At 41.1% G+C, this 18162-nt stretch overlaps 1 protein-coding gene, 1 long non-coding RNA gene and 1 other non-coding gene across 3 annotated transcripts in view; 1 reads left to right on the forward strand and 2 right to left on the reverse strand.

The window, feature by feature from the left end:
• The window catches only part of LOC104973755 (uncharacterized), a 61977-nt gene that overhangs the window by 31459 nt on the left and 12356 nt on the right, over positions 1 to 18162 (forward strand). The gene's annotated exons all lie outside the window — the stretch shown is intronic.
• Positions 3952 to 4024, reverse strand: TRNAW-CCA (transfer RNA tryptophan (anticodon CCA)). The gene has a single exon. It is a non-coding gene; the product is annotated as a tRNA-Trp (tRNA).
• Positions 9995 to 18162, reverse strand: part of ZEB1 (zinc finger E-box binding homeobox 1) — a 196785-nt gene continuing 188617 nt past the window's right edge. The window contains 4 exon segments of the mRNA NM_001206590.2: positions 9995 to 12509; positions 12635 to 12815; positions 14839 to 15733; positions 15735 to 16650. Of these exon segments, the coding sequence (NP_001193519.1) occupies positions 11911 to 12509; positions 12635 to 12815; positions 14839 to 15733; positions 15735 to 16650 (2591 nt within the window). The 3' untranslated portion in view covers positions 9995 to 11910.

Raw genomic sequence — 18162 nt, forward strand, 5'->3', positions numbered from 1 at the left:
TACACATCATTTTTGTAATAGCTTTTATAATTTCCCATCTATTACCATTATTGAAATCTTCATTTTTCAATACAGCTTCAAGTTACCATCTAGTGTCTTGTCTTTTCACCTTGAAGGACTCCCTTGAGCATTTATTTCAGGGCAAGTCTAATGGTGAAGAATTCCCTCAGCTTTTGTTTATCTGGGAATGTCTTAATTTCTTGTTCATTCTTAAAAACAGTTTTTCTGGATATAGGATTCTTGGTTGAAAGTTTTTTCTTTTAGCACTTTGAGTATATTGGCTCACTGTTTTCTGGACTCTGAAGTTTCTAATGAAAAATCTGATCATCTTATTGAAGGTCCCTTGTATGTGATAATTTGCTGCTCTCTGCCTGCTTTCAAGATTCTTTCTCTTGATAGATTGATTATGATGTGTCTTGGTGTAGGTGTCTTTGAGTTCGTCTTTACTTGGAGATTACTGACCATCTTGGATGTTTACACTCATGTTTTTCATTAAGCTTGAAAAGTTTTCAGCCACTATTTCTTCGGCTGTTCTCACTTTCCCTTTTCTCTCTTCTTCTGGGACTCCTATGAGAGTATGTTGGTACACTTGATGGTGTCCCACAGATCCCTTAGTCTCTGTTCACCTTTATTCAATTTTTTTTCCTTTCTGATCCTCAGATTTGATAATTTTTGTACCCTGATCTTCAAGTTTGCTAATTCTTCCTTTGGCCTACTCAAATCTGTTTTTGAATGCCCCTTGTGAATTTTAAGGCTTCCCAGATGGCTCAGTGATAAGAATCTGCCTGCCAATGCAGGAGACATGAGAGATGCAGGTTTGACCCCTGGGTTGAAAAGATCCCCTGGAGTAGGAAATGCAGCCCACTCCAGTGTTCATGACTGGAAAACTCCATGGACAGAGGAGCCTGGTTGGCTACAGTGCATGGGGTCACAAAGAGTTGGATGTAACTGAGCATGCACAGTGAACTTTTAAGTTTGTTGTACTTTTCAAAAGCCACAGAACTTCTTTTTAGGTTTTTTTTTTTAATCTCTATTTAAAAAATTATTTACTTAATGTATTTGTGTTTGACTGTGCTTGGTCTTCATTGCTGTGCATGGGCTTTCTCTAGTTGCAGTGAACTGGTTCTCCTCTTTGTTGCAGTGTGCAGGCTCCTCACTGCGGTGGCTTCTCTTGTGGAGCACAGGCTGGAGGTATGCGTACCTCTAGTCTTGCAGTCTTCAGTAGCTGCAGTGCATGGGCTCAGTAGCTGCGCACAGGGGCTCTGGAGCATGGGCTCAGTAGCTGTGGCTCACGGGCTCAGCTGCCCCATGGTGTGTGGAATATTCCTGGACCAGGGATTAAACACACGTCCCCTGCATTGGCAGACAGATTTTTAACCACTGATCCACCAGGAAAATCCTGTCTCTGTATTTAGTTTCCATTTTGTTCACAGCGCAGTTTCTTGATTTTCTTGCATCATCCTTTAATTCTTTGAGCATCTTTAAGACAGTTGTAACATCTTCATCTAGTAGATCTGCTATCTGGTCTTTTTCAGGGACAGTTTATGTTGACTTATTTTACCTTTTGAATGGGCCCCACTTTCCTCTTTCTATGACTTGTGATTTTTGTTGTTGAATGCTAGACTTCTGAATCTAATAATGTCACTCTGGAAATCAGATTATCCCCTTTTGCCAGGGTTTTCTCTTTGTTATTGTTTTATTTTTGTAAACTGTCTCTGAGCCAGTGATCCATCTGAAGTGTAAACTTAAGGTTTTCTTGAGTCTTTTCTGAGCCTTTTCCTGAGCATGTGAAATTACTTTCTAATTTCCTCCATATATTAGTTGTTTTAAATGTTCTAATGTCTAGCTCCCAGAGTCTTTATTGGTATGGAGATGTGGAGGGAAAGGAGGTTAGAGTTAAGGGTGGGAAATTGAGTCAATGCCAGTGAAAATCACTATGAGATACCATTTCACACCCATTGCTGTTGTTCAGTCACTCAGTCCTTTCTGACTTTTTGTGACCCCATGGACTTCAGCACACCAGGCTTCCCTGTCCTTCACTATCTCCTTGAGTTTGCTCAAACTCATGTCCATTGAGTTGGTGATGCCATCCAATCATCTCATCCTCTGTTGCCCCTTCTTCTCCTTCAATCTTGCCCAGCATCAGGGTCTTTCCCAATGAGTCAGCTCTTTGAGTCAGGTGGCCAAAGTATTGGAACTTCAGCATCAGCTTCCAATGAATATTCAGGGTTGATTTCCTTTATTAGACTGGTTGGGTCTCCTTGTAGTCCAAGGGACTCTCAAGAGTCTTCTCCAACACCACAGTTTGAAAGCATCAATTCTTTGGCACCCAGCCTTCTTTATAGTTCAACTCTCACATTATACATGACTACTGGAAAAACCATAGCTTTGATTATACAGACCTTTGTCAGCAAGGTAATGTCTCTGCTTTTAAATATGCTGTCTAGGTTGGTCATAGCTTGTTTTCCAAGGAGCAAGCATCTTTTAATTTCATGGGTGCAGTCACCATCCGCAATGATTTTGGAGCCCAAGAAAATTAAGTCTGTCACTGTTCCCCATCTGTTTGCCATGAAGTGATGGGACCAGATGCCATGAACTTCATTTTTTGAATGTTAAGTTTTAAGCCAGCTTTTTCACCCTCCTCTTTCACCATCATCAGGAGGCTCTTTAGTCTTGCTTCCCTTTCTGCCATTAGGGTGGTGTCATCTGCTTATCTGAGGTTATTGATATTTCTGCCAGGAATTTTGATTCCAGCTTGTACTTCATCCAGCCCAGCATTTTGCATGATGTATGCTGCATGTAAATTAAATAAGCAGGGTGACAATATACAGCCTTGATGCACTCCTTTCCCGATTTTGAAACGGTCTGTCTGTTCCATGTCCGGGTCTAACTGTTGCTTCTTGACCTGCATACAGGTGTTGCAGGAGGCAGTTAACGTGGTCTGGTATTACCATATAGGAATTCTCCACCGTTTGTTTTGATCCACATAGTCAAAGGCTTTAGTGTAGTCAGTGAATGAGAAGTAGGTGTTTTTCTGGAATCCCCTTGCTTTTTCTATGATGCAACAGATGTTGGCAATTTGATCTTTGATTCCTCTGCCTTTTCTAAACCCCGCTTGTACATCTGGAAGGTCTCAGTTCACATACTGTTGAAGCCAAGCTTGAAGGACTTTGAGCATTACTTTGCTGGCATGTGAAATGAACTCAGTTGTGTGGTAGTTTGAACATCCTTTGGCATTTCCCTTCTTTGAGATTGGAATGAAAACTGACCTTTTCTAGTCCTGTGGCCACTGCTGAGTTTTCCAAATTTGCTGGTATATTCAGTGCAGCACTTTTGCAGCATCATCTTTCAGGATTTGGAATAGCTCAACTGGAATTCCATCACCTCCACTAGCTTTGCTCATAGTGATGCTTTCTAAGGCCCACTTGACTTCACATTCCAGGATGTCTGGCTCTAGGTGAGTGATCACACCATCGTGATTATCTGGGTCCTGAAGATCTTTTTTGTACAGTTCTTCCGTGTATTCTTGCCACCTCTTCTTGGTATCTTCTGCTTCTCTTAGGTTCATAGCATTTCTGTCCTTTATCGAGCCTCTCTTTGCATGAAATGTTCCCTTGGTATCTCTAATTTCTTGAAGAGATCTCTAGTATTTCTCATTCTATTGTTTTCCTCTTTTTCTTTGCATTGTTCACGTAAGAAGACTTTTATCTCTCCTTCCTATTCTTTGGAACTCTGCATTCAGATGCGTATGTCTTTCCCTTTCTCCTTTGCCTTTCTTTCACTTCTCTTTTCTCAATTATTTGTAAGGCCTCCTTGAAAGTGAAAGTGAAGTTGCTCAGTCATGTCTGACTTTTTGCGACCCCATGGACTATAGCCTACCAGGCTCCTCCCTCCATGGGATTCTCCAGGCAAGAGTACTGGAGTGGGTTGCCATTGCCTTCTCCAGGGAATCTTCCTGACCCAGGGATTGAACCTGGGTCTCCCGCATTGGAGGCAGACGCTTTAACCTCTGAGCCACCAGGGAAGCCCTTAGACAACCATTTTGCCTTGTTGCATTTCTTTTTCTTGGGGATGGTTTTGTTCATTGCTTCTTGTACTGTGTTCACCAATTAGAATGGCTATTATCAAAACACAGAATAACAAGTGTTAATAAGGACATAGAGAAATTGAAATGCTTGTGCATTGCTGATGGAATATAAAATAATGTACTGCTGTGGAAGAGTTTGGCAGCTCCTCAAAGAGTTTAAGTTAGAATTACCATTTGATCCAGCAGTGCCACTTGTAGGTATATATCCAAACGAACTGAGAGCAGGAACTCAACAAGTCAGTGATCCTAGAAGCTTTATTCACAATAGCCAGAAAAGGTGGAAATAGCTAGATGTCTATTGATAGATGAGTGGATAAACAAGATGTGGCATATACAGTCAGTGGAATATTATTTAGCCTTAAAAAGGAATGCAATTCTGATACATACTACAGCATGGATGAACCTTGAATATAAACGGTTATGCTAAGAGAAATAAGCCAGACACAAAAGGACAAATACTGCATGATTCCACTCATATGAGGTATGTAGAGTAGACCAATTCATAGAGAAAATACAGTAGTGCATAATAAGGTTAACAGGCTGGGGAGAGGGAAGGGTGGGGAGTTATGGGTACAAAGCTTCTGTTTGGAGATGACGAAAAGTGGATAGTGGTGATAGTATAACATGGTGAATATACTTCACGCTACTGAACTGTATACTTAGATATGGTTAAAATGGTAAAGTTTATATTGTACTTATTTTACGATAAGAAAACAGACAAGCCCCAGAGTAATAGTAGAACATAGCATTTTCTGAAGATGAGATTATTAAAAAAATTTTAACTTGTAATTTGCCTTGAATATGTCTGCATTTAAGAGTTTCCTTCCCACTTTCTAGTACTCTAAAAAAAGCCTAATCCAGTAACAGAAATATTGAGTCTTTGCAACACAACTCAATATACTTAGAACACAAAGCCAGCGTTTACTCCCTGTTTTGTTTTGATCTTCTTTTAATTAATAAAGAAAATGGAGGCATTGAAAGGCTACTTTTTTTTTTTTTTTTTTTTACAGTTTTTGCAAAGGTGTATTCCTGTATGGCCACCACTCTTCATGTTATAGTTAGCATATCTGCTCTTCAGATTCATCCATGTTGTATGTGTTGCTTATTGTTGAGTGGTATTCCATTGTGTGGAATAGTGTGGTGTATTTATTCCCTGGTTGCTACATATCTGGGTTATCTTTGGTTTGGCTATTATGGCTAAAACTGCTATGAGGGTAAAGCATCTGCCTGCAATGCAGGAGACCTGGGTTCAATCCCTGGGTCAGGAAGATCCCCTGGAGAAGGAAATGGCAACCCACCCCAGTACTCTTGCCTGGAAAATCCCATGGACAGAGAAGCCTGGTAGACTACAGAGTTGGACACGACTGAGCGACTTCACTTTCTTTCTAACTTCACACAGCTATGTTAATTGAGAAAGTGAAGTCGCTCAGTCGTGTCCAACTCTCTGCGACCCCATGGACTGTAGCCTACCAGGCTTCTCCGTCCGTGGGATTCTCCAGGCAAGAATACTGGAGTGGGTTACCATTTCCTTCTCCAGGGGATCTTCCCGACCCAGGGATCGAACCCGGGTCTCCCGCATTGGAGGCAGATGCTTTAACCTCTGAGCCACCAGGGAAGCCCATGTTAATTGTATTACTCTCTAAAAATGTATCGCTAAGTCTCCAATCAATAATGATAACAAAAGACATACTAATATGTCTCCAGTGAGTAAGAATTTAACTGTATTTAACTTTATGAGACAGTGACAAGCTATCTTCTAAAGTGGGTGTATTATTGTAAATTCCCACTAGTAATGTATGAGAGTTCCGGTTGCTTTCTATTCTGCGCAGTATTTAGTATTACCCATACTCTTAGGTATATAAATGAGTGTGTGCAAGTATTCTTCCAGTCTGTATTCTCTTTTGATTTTCTTAACAGTATCTTTTGGAGAGCAAAATTTTTAAGTTGTAATGTCATCAATTACTTTTTTCTATGACTCATTCATCCTTTTTGTGTCTTATCTATGAACTATTTGCCTAATTGGAGATCACAAAGAATTCCTTATGTTTTCTTCCAGAAGGTTTATAATTTTAGCTCTTGTATTTAAGTATGTTATCCATTTGGAAATAATTTCTGTGTATGGTATGACATAAGGTCAAGTTCATTTTCCTGCATATGGTGTGACATAAGGATCAAGTTCTAATATCAACAGTATATTTTGAAAAGATGATCATTTAACCATTGGATTACCTTAGCACCTTTGGCAAAAATCAATTGGCTGTGAATATGTGGGTCTCCTCCTAACTTTTAATGGTTTTCTTGATCTGTATGTACATTCTTATGCCCATACAACCCTGTATTGACTACTGCAACTTTATAGGAAGGCTAGAAATCAGGTAATCTAAGTCCTCCAACTTATTTCTTTTCCAAAATTGTTTTGCTTACCTGAAGTCCTTTGCATTTCCATATAAAGGTTGAATAAGGCTGTCAATTTCCACAATTATATGGCTTCAGTTTTCACTGGAATCATGTTGAATCAATAGATGAATTTGAGGAGGACTGACACAGCAATGACATTCAGTCAATCTTCTAATCAATACACATGGACTATCTTCTCATTTGTATTGCATCTTTCTTTTAGCTGTATTTAGTATTTTTGGTGCCCAGGTTTTGCCCATATTTGATAAATTATCCCTAAATGTTTCATATATTAAAAAATTAAATTTCCATTTTATAAAAATGATAGATTTTTGCATGATGACCTTGTATCTGCAAATAAAAAGTTACTTCTCTTTTCTCAATCTGTGTGGCGTTCTTTTTCCTGTCATGCTGCACCTGATGGGACCTCTAATACAATACTTTAAAAAAAGAGTGAGAGTAGCCGTTCTTGCTTTGTTCGTAATTTTATGAAGAAACCATTCAATTTTTCAAAATTATTGTAATAACTATGGGGTTTGTTGCAGGTGCCCTCTATTAGATTGAGGAAATTTCCTTCTATTCGTAGATTGCTGAGGACTTTTATGACTTGGTGTAGAATTTTGTCAGGTGCTTCCTCTACACCTGTTAAGATGATCATGTGGCTTTTCTTTTTGCTCTGTAAATATGATAGAAGTATGTACAAATGGTGTTAATTGGTTTCTGAATGCAAAACAACCTTGCAGTCCTGGGATAAATTCCACTTGGTCATAAAGTATTTTCCTTTTGATACACTACTCAAAATGATTTCCAAATACTTTGTCAAGGATTTTTGGATCTACATTCAGAGAAATATTAGTGTGAAGTTTTTACTTATTGTTATGTCATTGTCTGATTTTCCTATCAGGTTAATGCTGGCTCCACAGACTAAGGCGAGAAATGTGTTTTATTTTCTGGACGAGCTTGTGAGGAATTTGTACAATAACTTCTGTAAAATTTTGGTAGAATTCACTGGTGAAGCCATCTGGTCCTGGAGTCTTCTTTGTGGGAAGATTTTTAAAAAGCTTTATTCATTTATGGCTGCCCCGGGTCTCTGTCGCTGTGCACGGGCTTGCTCTAGTTGTGGCAAGTGGGAGCTACTCTAGTTGTGATGGGCTAGCTTCTCATTGCAGTGGCTTCTCCTACTGTAGAGAACAGGCTCTAGAGCTTGTGGCACACAGGCGTAGTGCATGTGGGGTCTTCCTGGACCAGGGATTGAACCCACATCCCCTGCATTGGCAGCTGGATTCTTAACCATTGGACTACCAGGGAAGTCCTGTGGGAAGGTTTTTAACTAGCAGTTTCTTTGTGATTAGGACTAATCAGGTTATCTATTTCTTGTTATAGTGAGTTGTGGTTGTGTCATTTTCATCAAAGCTCTCAAGTTCATTGGCTTAAAAAGTTTACAATACTTCCTTTTCATCCTTCTACCCTGTAGAATTTGCAAGAAGAATATCTTCTCTTATTCTTGATGATGTGTCTTCTTGATCTACCTGGCTAGAGGTTTATCAATTTTTTCAAAGAATCAGGTTCTAATTTCATTGGTGTACTTATTGCTTTTCTGTTTTCTATGCCATTGACTTCTTCTATTATTGCCTTTTCCTTGGTTTGGATTTAATTTTATTCTTCTAATTTCCAAAGGGGGAAGCTTATGCCTTCTTTTCTAATGTAAGCATTTAATATTATGAATTTCCTTATATGCACTGCTTTTACTGGTTACGACAACTTCTGATGTTGGACTTTCATTTTTACTTAGTTCTTTTTGTCAGTGTTTACTGAGAAACATGTTAACATAGATTCAAATAGTTTTGTAGGGCAGGGGGAGGGGATTTTCCAGATGTATTTCTGTTACTGATTTCTAGTTTATTTTGTAGTCAGAGAAAGCCACTTTGTTTTTAATCCTTTAGAATTTGAAGGTTGTTTCATGGCTCATAATATGGTTTCTCTTCATGAATGTCCCATGTGTTGTTAAGAAAAAATGTGAATTGTTGAGTGCACTGTATTTGTTCACCAGAACAGAGAAATTTATGTTCTATTTTTTTTTAAGGTTCGAAGTCCATATTATAGTTGTTCTAATATATCCTCCCATTGATCTTAAGAAGTCTAAGTTTGCATTTTCATGTTTTCATGGCTAATTTTAAGTTTACACAGATTTGAAAAAAAAGTCTTTGCCCTTCCTTCTCTTTTTCTCCATGTTATGAAATGTGTATTAGTCTTGCTGACAACTTCTACTCATATTACTTACAGCCAGGCTTAAGTTCAGATGTAGATAGTGTAGGCTATTCTCACATGAGACGTGATACAGGCTAGTTAAGAGCATGGCTCTTAGTGTCAGATATTTTATTCTGCTCCTTAATATGTGTGTGTTCATGGGCACATGGTGTTTCTGTCTTGTAAGGCTTCTGCAAAATCAGCTTTGACAACAGCAGCAAGGAGTCTGTGCATGTGGCACAGGTCAGTGACACCCTGTTACTGGATTTGGGGGAGTGATGGGAAGTGCTGACGCGTTGTCATCTTCAGAACTTCTCTGATGAATCTAGAATTCCTTCATTAGCCATTTACCCGTATAAATCGAGCACGGACTTCTTTGAGCTTCCCGTTAGAGTGATTATAGTATGAATGTGTCCTAAGAAGGGTTACTTATTTATTCTTGTTTCCTAAACCTCTACTGTGCTTATTGGGGAGGTTTTTTCAGTGACAGAAGTGAGGCATCACGCTGGGAACATGAGGCCATCAGAAGGGAAGCGGGTCCTCATGGAATTTGTTAGGATGGGTGCTGGCACTCCTCCCAGAGGCCTTGAGCACCTGTGTCATGTACCTTGAGGTTAAGCACAAGAATACACCTAGAAATAAACTCACAAATCAGAACAGAAAGGCAGGCGGACAGGCAGAGTTTACTATTTGTCTATTATGTCTAGTGTTTAATAGGACCTGAATAAGGACATTACCAAATTGCTGAAATCATTTAACATATACAGAAGCAAAAGAGTAGTAAAGACATAGCTGAGCTCTTTTAACATGCAAATTATATTATCATTCAGCACACACGGCCGCATGGACTTGTGCTGGGCATTGGGGCAGGAGAGTGACCTGGCAGGTGGTCCAGAGGACCCTGGTCCTGGTGGGAGGGGCGTGAGTGAGAGTGTAAGGGCTGAGGTGAGGAAGGCGAAGGCTGTGGGAGCGCAGAGGAAAGACTGTGAAACCCAGCTCCCCAAGGGTAAGAGGTCACGGATCCGGAGTCGGGAGTAAAAGCTTCTGGACGAGGACGCAAGCTCTCAGTTGGCCATTCGTTGTCACCTCTGACATTCCCAGAAACACCAGCTGCAGGAAAATCCCTGACTTAGTGGGGAATGTCTAAACCACTGAGTTTACCCAAACTCAGCCCAAGATACACCCAGAGCAGGATGACTGTATACCTACTTTACAGAGTCCTCCAGAGAAAATCTTGACAATGATTAAAAGAAGGACAGCAAGTCAGGCTTGTTGATGCATTTTATTGTGAGATGGGGAGTCTGGTAAAAAACTAGAAAATGACCATGGTGTAACAAGGAACTTAAAAATGAAGAGTCAGATTTGTAACTTACATACATGAATACAGGAACAAATTGGCACAAAATGTTAAACGTTGTTCCCAACACTGTTTACATGAGGTTATCCTAATTTGGCTTCCTAAGGAAATGAGAGTTTTATGGTTAGACTAATCTCTTAATAAAACCGCAGAGCATCATGCTATTAGTCACACAGTGAATTTCAAAATTTAAGAGTTTTATATTAAAAACTGGGTAAAGGTAAAATGACTTGATTGCAGTTGTAAAACTAATACATTCCCATTTAAATTCTGTTCTACAGTCCAAGGCAAGTATAAATGTTAACATAACACTGTTAAATCAAATCTCAATGCAAGAGAACCAATTGCATCTCTACTTTAAATCTTATCAACTTTCCAAATTTTCATACTAAAATATATTATTGTATTAATACAAACTACAGTATTATACACTACACTGTGTAATAAATAAAGAAATATAAAAATAAGACACATAAATATAAAAGTTTTCTAAAACTAAAAGTACATATGTCAGTAAGAAGGGTATTAATACTGCCAAGTTTGAAGACATACAGTACAAAAATGTTGCACAGATCTATAAACTAAAAGAAATAAAATAATACTGATAGGTAAAAATCAGCTAATGTTGTTAATAAACTGGGTCCATAATAACTAACATTTGGAAACAGTTATGAGCCAAATAACAATGGCAGGTCCATGTTTGAAATGCAAGTACATGGATAAAGCAGATTAGAAAATTTCCCTTTCGTTTCAGTAGAGAAATTCTGAAAGTCAATTAACGCAAAATGAATACTGAGGAATTAAAGGGTGAAATGTCCCAGTGTTTGGCTTCTCTGACAGAGTCAGTGGTTTTTAAGTTTTATTTTGGAATTTTGATACAAGAAACAAATCAACAAATGCTAGTTATTGTAGGCCACGCATGAACGGAGGCTGGTCAGAGCCTTGAAAATACTGATAAATGGCACTTACAGCACACAGGTCTTGCTTAAGGCCAGAGGAGATACATATCACATCCTTCATATTTGTGTACCACGTACGCAAACACAATTACGAACACTGATTCTGACGTCTCTGCTGTCTCACCAGTATCAACACTGTTAGTCCCTGCAATCAGAACTCAACGGCAATCTCGTCAACTCCATTTTAAACCACATGAGTAAGAAACTTCAGCTCTTCTAGCGGCTGCTTTCTTAAGGCTAACAATACACTTTAAATGAGAATACGCTCTACTGTGACATCTAAATATTAGAAATGACTACCTTCTAGGTTGAATTTAGAAAAGGTAGTTAGCACGGTTTGGAACTGCATTATACTTCTCCGTGAAGGGAATTCTGTAGTGCAGAAGTTCTCACATTTTACAAAACATAATAAAATACTGAAGCGGATTTAGCATATGTTTACCAATAAAAAATTATAAAATTCTCCCAATTGTACAGCTTAAGAATAAACTAACGTAAGAGTGCTAATTAATACTGATAAAATGAAACAATGTCAGGTGCTCATCTAATCAATCAGCTTTCTTTAACCTGTTAAATCTCTGCTTTCTGAGTCATTAAGTTTTCTAATCTGCTTCATATTACAAACTTGTTCCTAACTTTGAAAAATGCATGAAAAATTACTAGGTCTGAGGTTCAGGCACACCCGGATTTTTTTTGTGTGGTTTTTTTTTTTTTTTGATTTTGTGTTTTTTTAAATTTTTACTTTACACAGTAGTGAACAGAAATCACAGTATACAGGTTACTGTGTTTCCATGAAAAGCATGTATAATATAGAACAAAACTTCATTACCAATTAGAATTTTCTTTCTTTTCTAGAAAAACTATTAGGCTTCATTTGTTTTCTCTTCGGACACCTGCTCGCTGCCCTCACTGACTTTGTGTTCTAAGCTGTGGGCCTGGCCTCCAGCCCCCGCCCCCTGCCCCACACCTTCCGTTTCTGCTCTCTCCCCATCATCCTCCGCCTCCTCGTCCTCGTCCTCCTCGTCGTCCATCTCCTCCTCTCCGTCCTCCACCTCCTCCTCCACCTCCTCCGCCCCTCGCGCCGCTCCACTTCCCTTCTCCTCCTCCAGCTCCTCCAGCTCCCGCTCCTCCTCCTCCTCTTCCTCCTCCTTTTCGCTGTCCTCATCCTCCTCCCGCGTCGAGCTCTCCCTCTCGTCCGAGTCGCCCTGCCCCGCATGCTGCTCGGGCGGGACCCCTGGGCCTGCGGCCCCCGGCTCAGGGGGCTCCCGTTCCTCGGCCTCCCTCTTGCAGTAGGAGTAGCGGTGGTTCATGTGTTGGGAGTAGGAGCCCGAGTGGGAGAAGCGCTTCCCGCACTTGTCGCACTGGTAGGGCTTCTCCCCGGAGTGCAGGCGCATGTGCTCGATCAGGTGATGCTTGTGTTTAAACGCCTTTTTGCAGATGCCACACTCGTGGGGCCTTTTACCTGAAAATAAGGGCACAGCTATGAAATACAATGGCATGGAGCCGCTAGGCCTTGGGGCACTTCTGGTTATGGAAATAGTCATCAATTCAACTCTGCAAAACTGGCAGCTTCCTTAATATACATACCTGTGTGTTCGTATTTATGTCTCAACAGTGAGCTACTCTTTTGGAATATCTTATCACACAAATCACAAGCATACATTCCGTTTTCTGTCTTCCGCATTTTCTTTTTGGGGGGCGTGGAATCGGAGTCGTTCTGATCCTCTACGTTGGATACTCCTTCTGAGCTAGTGTCTTGCCTTTCATCCTAGAGAAAAGGAAGTAGAAAAAGTTCGTTTAAGATTACAGGATAAACGACAGACATAAATAAAAGCAGAGCTGAAGGAACCACTTTGATTTCTGCTTTCGACAACCTGACCAAAGCAGGCTCTAAGGGAAGGTTCGGGTGAGGGGGCCGTGCAGTCACAACAGCAAAAGCAGCCCAGGGTCGGCGGGCACCGAAAGAAAGGACGCTGCAGAGAACACGCTTAGTTGCCTCTGGATCATTAATTTATGAAAAGTCTGCCGAACATTTTAACTTACCAGTTGGCTAAACAGTTGTGAATTTCTAACTGCATCACTTACTTACCTTCTGGGTTTTACTAAGTGAAAATCAAGACTCTATTTCTTAAAAGTGGTCTTTAAATTGTATCTTCCAGGACCTTAGAATTTTGTGAACTAAACTTCATTGTCTCCTTGTAAAGAGGGAGGTTTGTCCTATCACTTTCCTAAGAGGCAAGTTGGAAAAACAATGCAGGCAGTTCTGTGTTTTTAAACAAGAATCCTTGCTTGATGGTGAATCTTCAGAGTTTTGGGTGAGGGTTAGGGAGAAAACTGGAGGCAGGGTCTCCTGTAGGTGGAAGAATTCTGCAGGGAGCCTGCAGTGGGATTGGGCTCCTAAGATCCTGTGTCTTTCCTGAAGACTTCCATCCTAAACTCACACATTTTCCACAAGTTTAGAGGTTTCCCACAATTTCTTACAGCTTTGTAAGGTGGGAGAGGACTTTCCTGGTGGCTCAGTGGTAAAGAATCCGCCTGCCAATCAGGAGATGTGGGTTCAATATCTGATGCAGGAAGATTCTCTGGAGGAGATGTCAAACCACTCCAGTATTTTTGCCTGGGAAATACCATGCACAGGGAAGCCTGGCGGGCTACAGTCCATGGGGTTGCCAAGAGTCAGATACAACTGAGCTGAGCAACTAAACAACAAGGGGGGCGAAGTGCTGACAGACGTTCTTCTGCCACTTGTAAGCTGCCAATGGTGTTAAAGGGACTCTCTTCATGTTATTGGGTGTCGTTAACTGAAATTTCCCAGTTTATTCTTCAAAGGTGTGAAGAGTGTTTTATACAGTTAAAATTTAGGTTTCATGAAAAATTTAGCCATGTGAAAACTTTTTCAAGGTTACCACGATTACAGGAAGCCCCATTGGTAGCAATATTTAAGGAGACAAAAATAGCAAAACATACTTGAACAGGATATTGTAATTATTTTACAGTCACATCTTCTTATAGTAAGTATTTGAGAAAAAGATTAAATTTATCTCTAGTATTCATTTGATTCAATCAGAAATTGATGGAAAAAATGGAGACATCAAGGTCAGTGACACAGAAAAAGCCTGGACAGTGAAACACACAACAGTCATGCAAAATAGCTTTATCATAACTGTCATGGACTTGGAGAGTGTTACAGAGGAAAATACAAACACAGATTCACAGCTGTAATTCCTTATGTATTATTATGATTGAACACTAGTTTACAAAAATCATCAGTAAACTCATTAGGTGAATTCTTTATATACTTAATTTTTGTTTGCTTCATTAAAGCCTTTTATAAACAGGTTAACACAAAAAGTGAGAGCTAAGTTTGCCTGGTGTAAAACATCTGTGAACAAATTTTCATTTACTGATGATCATAAGGCAGAAACTATGACGAATTCTGGGAACTTAACTATAAAACAGAAGTCTGATTAATGAGTATTTGAATTTTACTTTCCTCTTCCATCTCTAGTTACAAACAGTCAGTCTTATAGCTGAGACCCATTGACCCTCTTTTCAGCAAAATAATACTTAAAACTGCAGCTGAAAACTACACTCTGGAATCAGTAAACAACAAAAGCCAAGATGCCACAGCAGCTAAGGCACATAGTCAGCTATTTCCTTTCAAATGTGACAGTTTAACAAGCTGCTTGGCTCTCTCATGCCTGGTTTTTATTAGAGAAATTCACTAAAATAAATCAAACTAGCATTTGATCAATGGATTGGGGCTGGGAGTGGTTTTTTTCCTTTTTTACCTGATTTCCACTGGGCTGGATCACCTTCAAGGGTGTTTCCTGGACCGCCGGGCTGACTGCAGTCGAGTATGTGTAGGCAACCTGGGGGATCAGGATGGTCTGCTTGTTGGCAGCCAGTGCTCGCAAGCACGGAACACTGTTCTGGTCAGCGATGGCCACGATCGTGGGTAACTGGGCAGTGACGGTAGGTATAGCAATATTTATGGGGTTGGCACTTGGTGGGATTACATTTACAACTGGTTCTGAGTCTGTAACACAACTGTCCTTTTGTGGCTCCTTTTTTGCACAAGACAAGTTCAAGGGTTCTTCCTGGACAGAATAAACACTGTTCTGGTAAACACTAGTGATAGTTGGCCTTTCCAATAACTCGCCCTGCTGCTTTGGTAGTGAAAGATCAAGAGGTTCGACCTGCGGCTCTTCCTGCGCCCCTTCTGTTGGGTATGAGTAACCCTGTGCGCTTCTGGAGGAAGAGAGGTTCAAGGGGGAAGGGGAGGAGGCGCTGCTTCTGGAACCATTGACGGCCGAGCCCCCTGGTAAGACGGGAGAGCTAGCTCTCTTCAGAGGGCTCTGGCGGTTCCCTGTGCTGTCCTGGGCTTCATCTGCATCTGCAGCCTGAGGCTGATCGTTGCTCTTGGCAGGGGTGTTGGCTTTGCCTGGTTCCGGGGAAGATGGTTCAGAAGACTGCACTGAGATCTGTCCCGCTTGCATCTTTTCAAACCACTTTTTCACTACATCCAGTGGTAGGTTCACGGAATCGGCAATTTTTGAGAGCTCTTCTGCACTTGGTTGTGCGTTCAAAGCATAATATGCTTTCAGAAGAGACAAGAGGTTCTTTAAAGGTGGCTGACTGGGAGACAAACTGCCATCTCCGGACCCCGATGAAGCGGCGGCCTCCGGGCTTGGCAGCTTCTGGGGTAGGGGGCGGAGGGGGCTGGGCGGGCTGCTTCAGGTCATAGTGCTTTAGCTCCGGAAGTGCATTGAGGTCCCCGGGACAGTCGTCACACAGGAGGCACGTGCTGTCGTTCCCTCCCCCTTCAAAGCTTTTGTCCTTCTCAGACTTGACAGTAAGATCTTCTGGTAACTTTTCGCTTTTGCAATTGGTGGTGGGGACTGGGGTTTCTTTTTTTAAATTCTGAGGAACAACTTGAAGTTGGCTAGGTTGTTCAAGACTGTAGTTAATGATGATTTTGGTGGTTCCATCTTGATCAACCAGAGGAAGACTGATGGCTGAAATAACAGAATGGCCGCCTTGCTGGATGGATGAAGCATTGATTGTTTCTTGTTCTTTGGATGCAAGATTGGCTTGATTATTCTCCAAAACTTGCCTGATGACGTTACCATCTACCGCCACTTTAAGTACATTCTGAATATCACTTAAATTGATACTGATGGGGGACACCAAACCCACCGTTGGCAGAACGACGGCCTGCACCACACCCTGAGGAGAACTGGTTGCCTGTAAGGGGCCACCACCACTGAAAACCCCGTTCTGTAGAGGGGCTGAACAGTTGATTCCTGAAGCAACCACTATGGGTTTGAACTCATAATCCACAGGTTCAGTTTTAATCTGGTTTACGGGGAGCTGCTCCTGCAGGGGCTTGTTCTCTATCTTCTGCCGCATCTGTGGTCGCGTGGGGCTGCCTGGAGAGGCCGAGAGCGAGGGTGAGGAGCACTGCGAGGTCTTGAGCCCTGTTCTTGGTCGCCCGTTCACAGGCATCAGGCTGATACATTTCTTACTGCTTATGTGTGAGCTGTAGGAACCAGAATGGGAAAAACGTTTCTTGCAGTTTGGGCATTCATATGGCTTCTCTCCTAAACAACAACAAAAAGTTACATTCGTAAATTTTCACATATTCACATTTTCCCTAAAACAAGCAGTATCAATTTAAAAAGGGGGTTACCAGGTGTGCTTGTGATACAATTTTATTTAGAATCATCACTTTTAAGTTGAAAACCTTCATAAATGTCAAGCACCAATAAAATGTTAGTCTGAACTATGTGCTGACCAGTAAGAGAATCTTCTCTTCAGGTGCATGTAACAATTCTGCTCACTTTTAAAAGTTCAAATCTTTCTCAGATACCAAAAAATTATATCCCACTCTTTCAAGTAATTTTTTTCTTATCCTGTGTCACTAAACTATGTAATTCTCTATATTCTACTCTACTTAACCATCTATAGGAGAAATTAATGTTAGACAAAAGGAAGCAAAATCTCCCATAAGGCTTAATAAGTGTGGACATCTATCGTTGACTGTATGAGTCACATGAAGAATATTTATCCTTCCTATATTCATAGGTTTCCTTGAAAAGACCTTGATCAGTGGGGAAGAAAAGTTTAAATACAAGTATTGTTACAAGCCTTGGCTTATTAAGCTGGGACGTATGTGTGTGCTTAGTTGCTCAGTCGTGACTGACAATTTGTGACTCCATGGGATTCTCCAGGCCAGAATACTGGGGTGGGTAGCCATTCCCTTCTCCAGGGGATCTTCCCAACCCAGGTCTCCTGCATTGCAGGCGGATTCTTTACCGTCTGAGCCACCAGAAAAGCCCAATACTGCTGGAGTGGTAGCCTATCCCTTCTCCAGGGGAACTTCCCCACCCAGGCACTGAACCAGGGTCTCCTGCATTGCAGGCGGTTTCTTTACCAGCTGAGCTACGAGGGGTGTATGTACTCCTAGATCAATAAGGCAGAGTTCGCTGTGTGCTCAGTTGCTCAGTTGTGTCCAGCTCTTTGCAACCCCGTGGACTGCAGCCTGCCAGATTCCTCTGTCCATGGGACTCTCCAGGCACGAATACTGGAGTGGATTGCCGTTTCCTCCTCCAGGGGATCTTCCCAATGTGGGAAGCAACCTGTGTCTTTTATGCCTCCTGCACTGGTGGGTGAATTCTTTACCACTGAGCCTCTTGGTACGAAAAGCATCTTGGAGTTTCAATTTCAGTGACAGTGGTTACAGTAACTTAGAACATTTAAGTATTAAAACACAGTATACTTTTGCTGCACAAATACAACATCTTTGTGAAATGTCAGGAAAAAAAAAAGAAGCTTCCTGCTTGCAGAGGCCTCAGTTACGTCACTCCCCAAGACCTTCCAGGGTACAAGGTGATCTTCTGGGTCACTACGAGTACTCTGACAGAAATTTTTGAGTTGAATGGAATATTTTCATACAACCCCATTTTTTTTTTTTTAAACTTTAGTTTGCATATGTTCTAGTTCATGAATGTATAGTCTAAAGGTACCGATGCCTGGGTTCAGGGAGGTCTGGTCTCAGTGCTGTTTACTCCCACATCTGCTGCGTGCAGGTCACAGCGCTGCTCTGTAAGCCT

This window comes from Bos taurus, chromosome 13 (genome assembly GCF_002263795.3).
Source record: "Bos taurus isolate L1 Dominette 01449 registration number 42190680 breed Hereford chromosome 13, ARS-UCD2.0, whole genome shotgun sequence".
Taxonomy (NCBI): Eukaryota; Metazoa; Chordata; class Mammalia; order Artiodactyla; family Bovidae; genus Bos; species Bos taurus.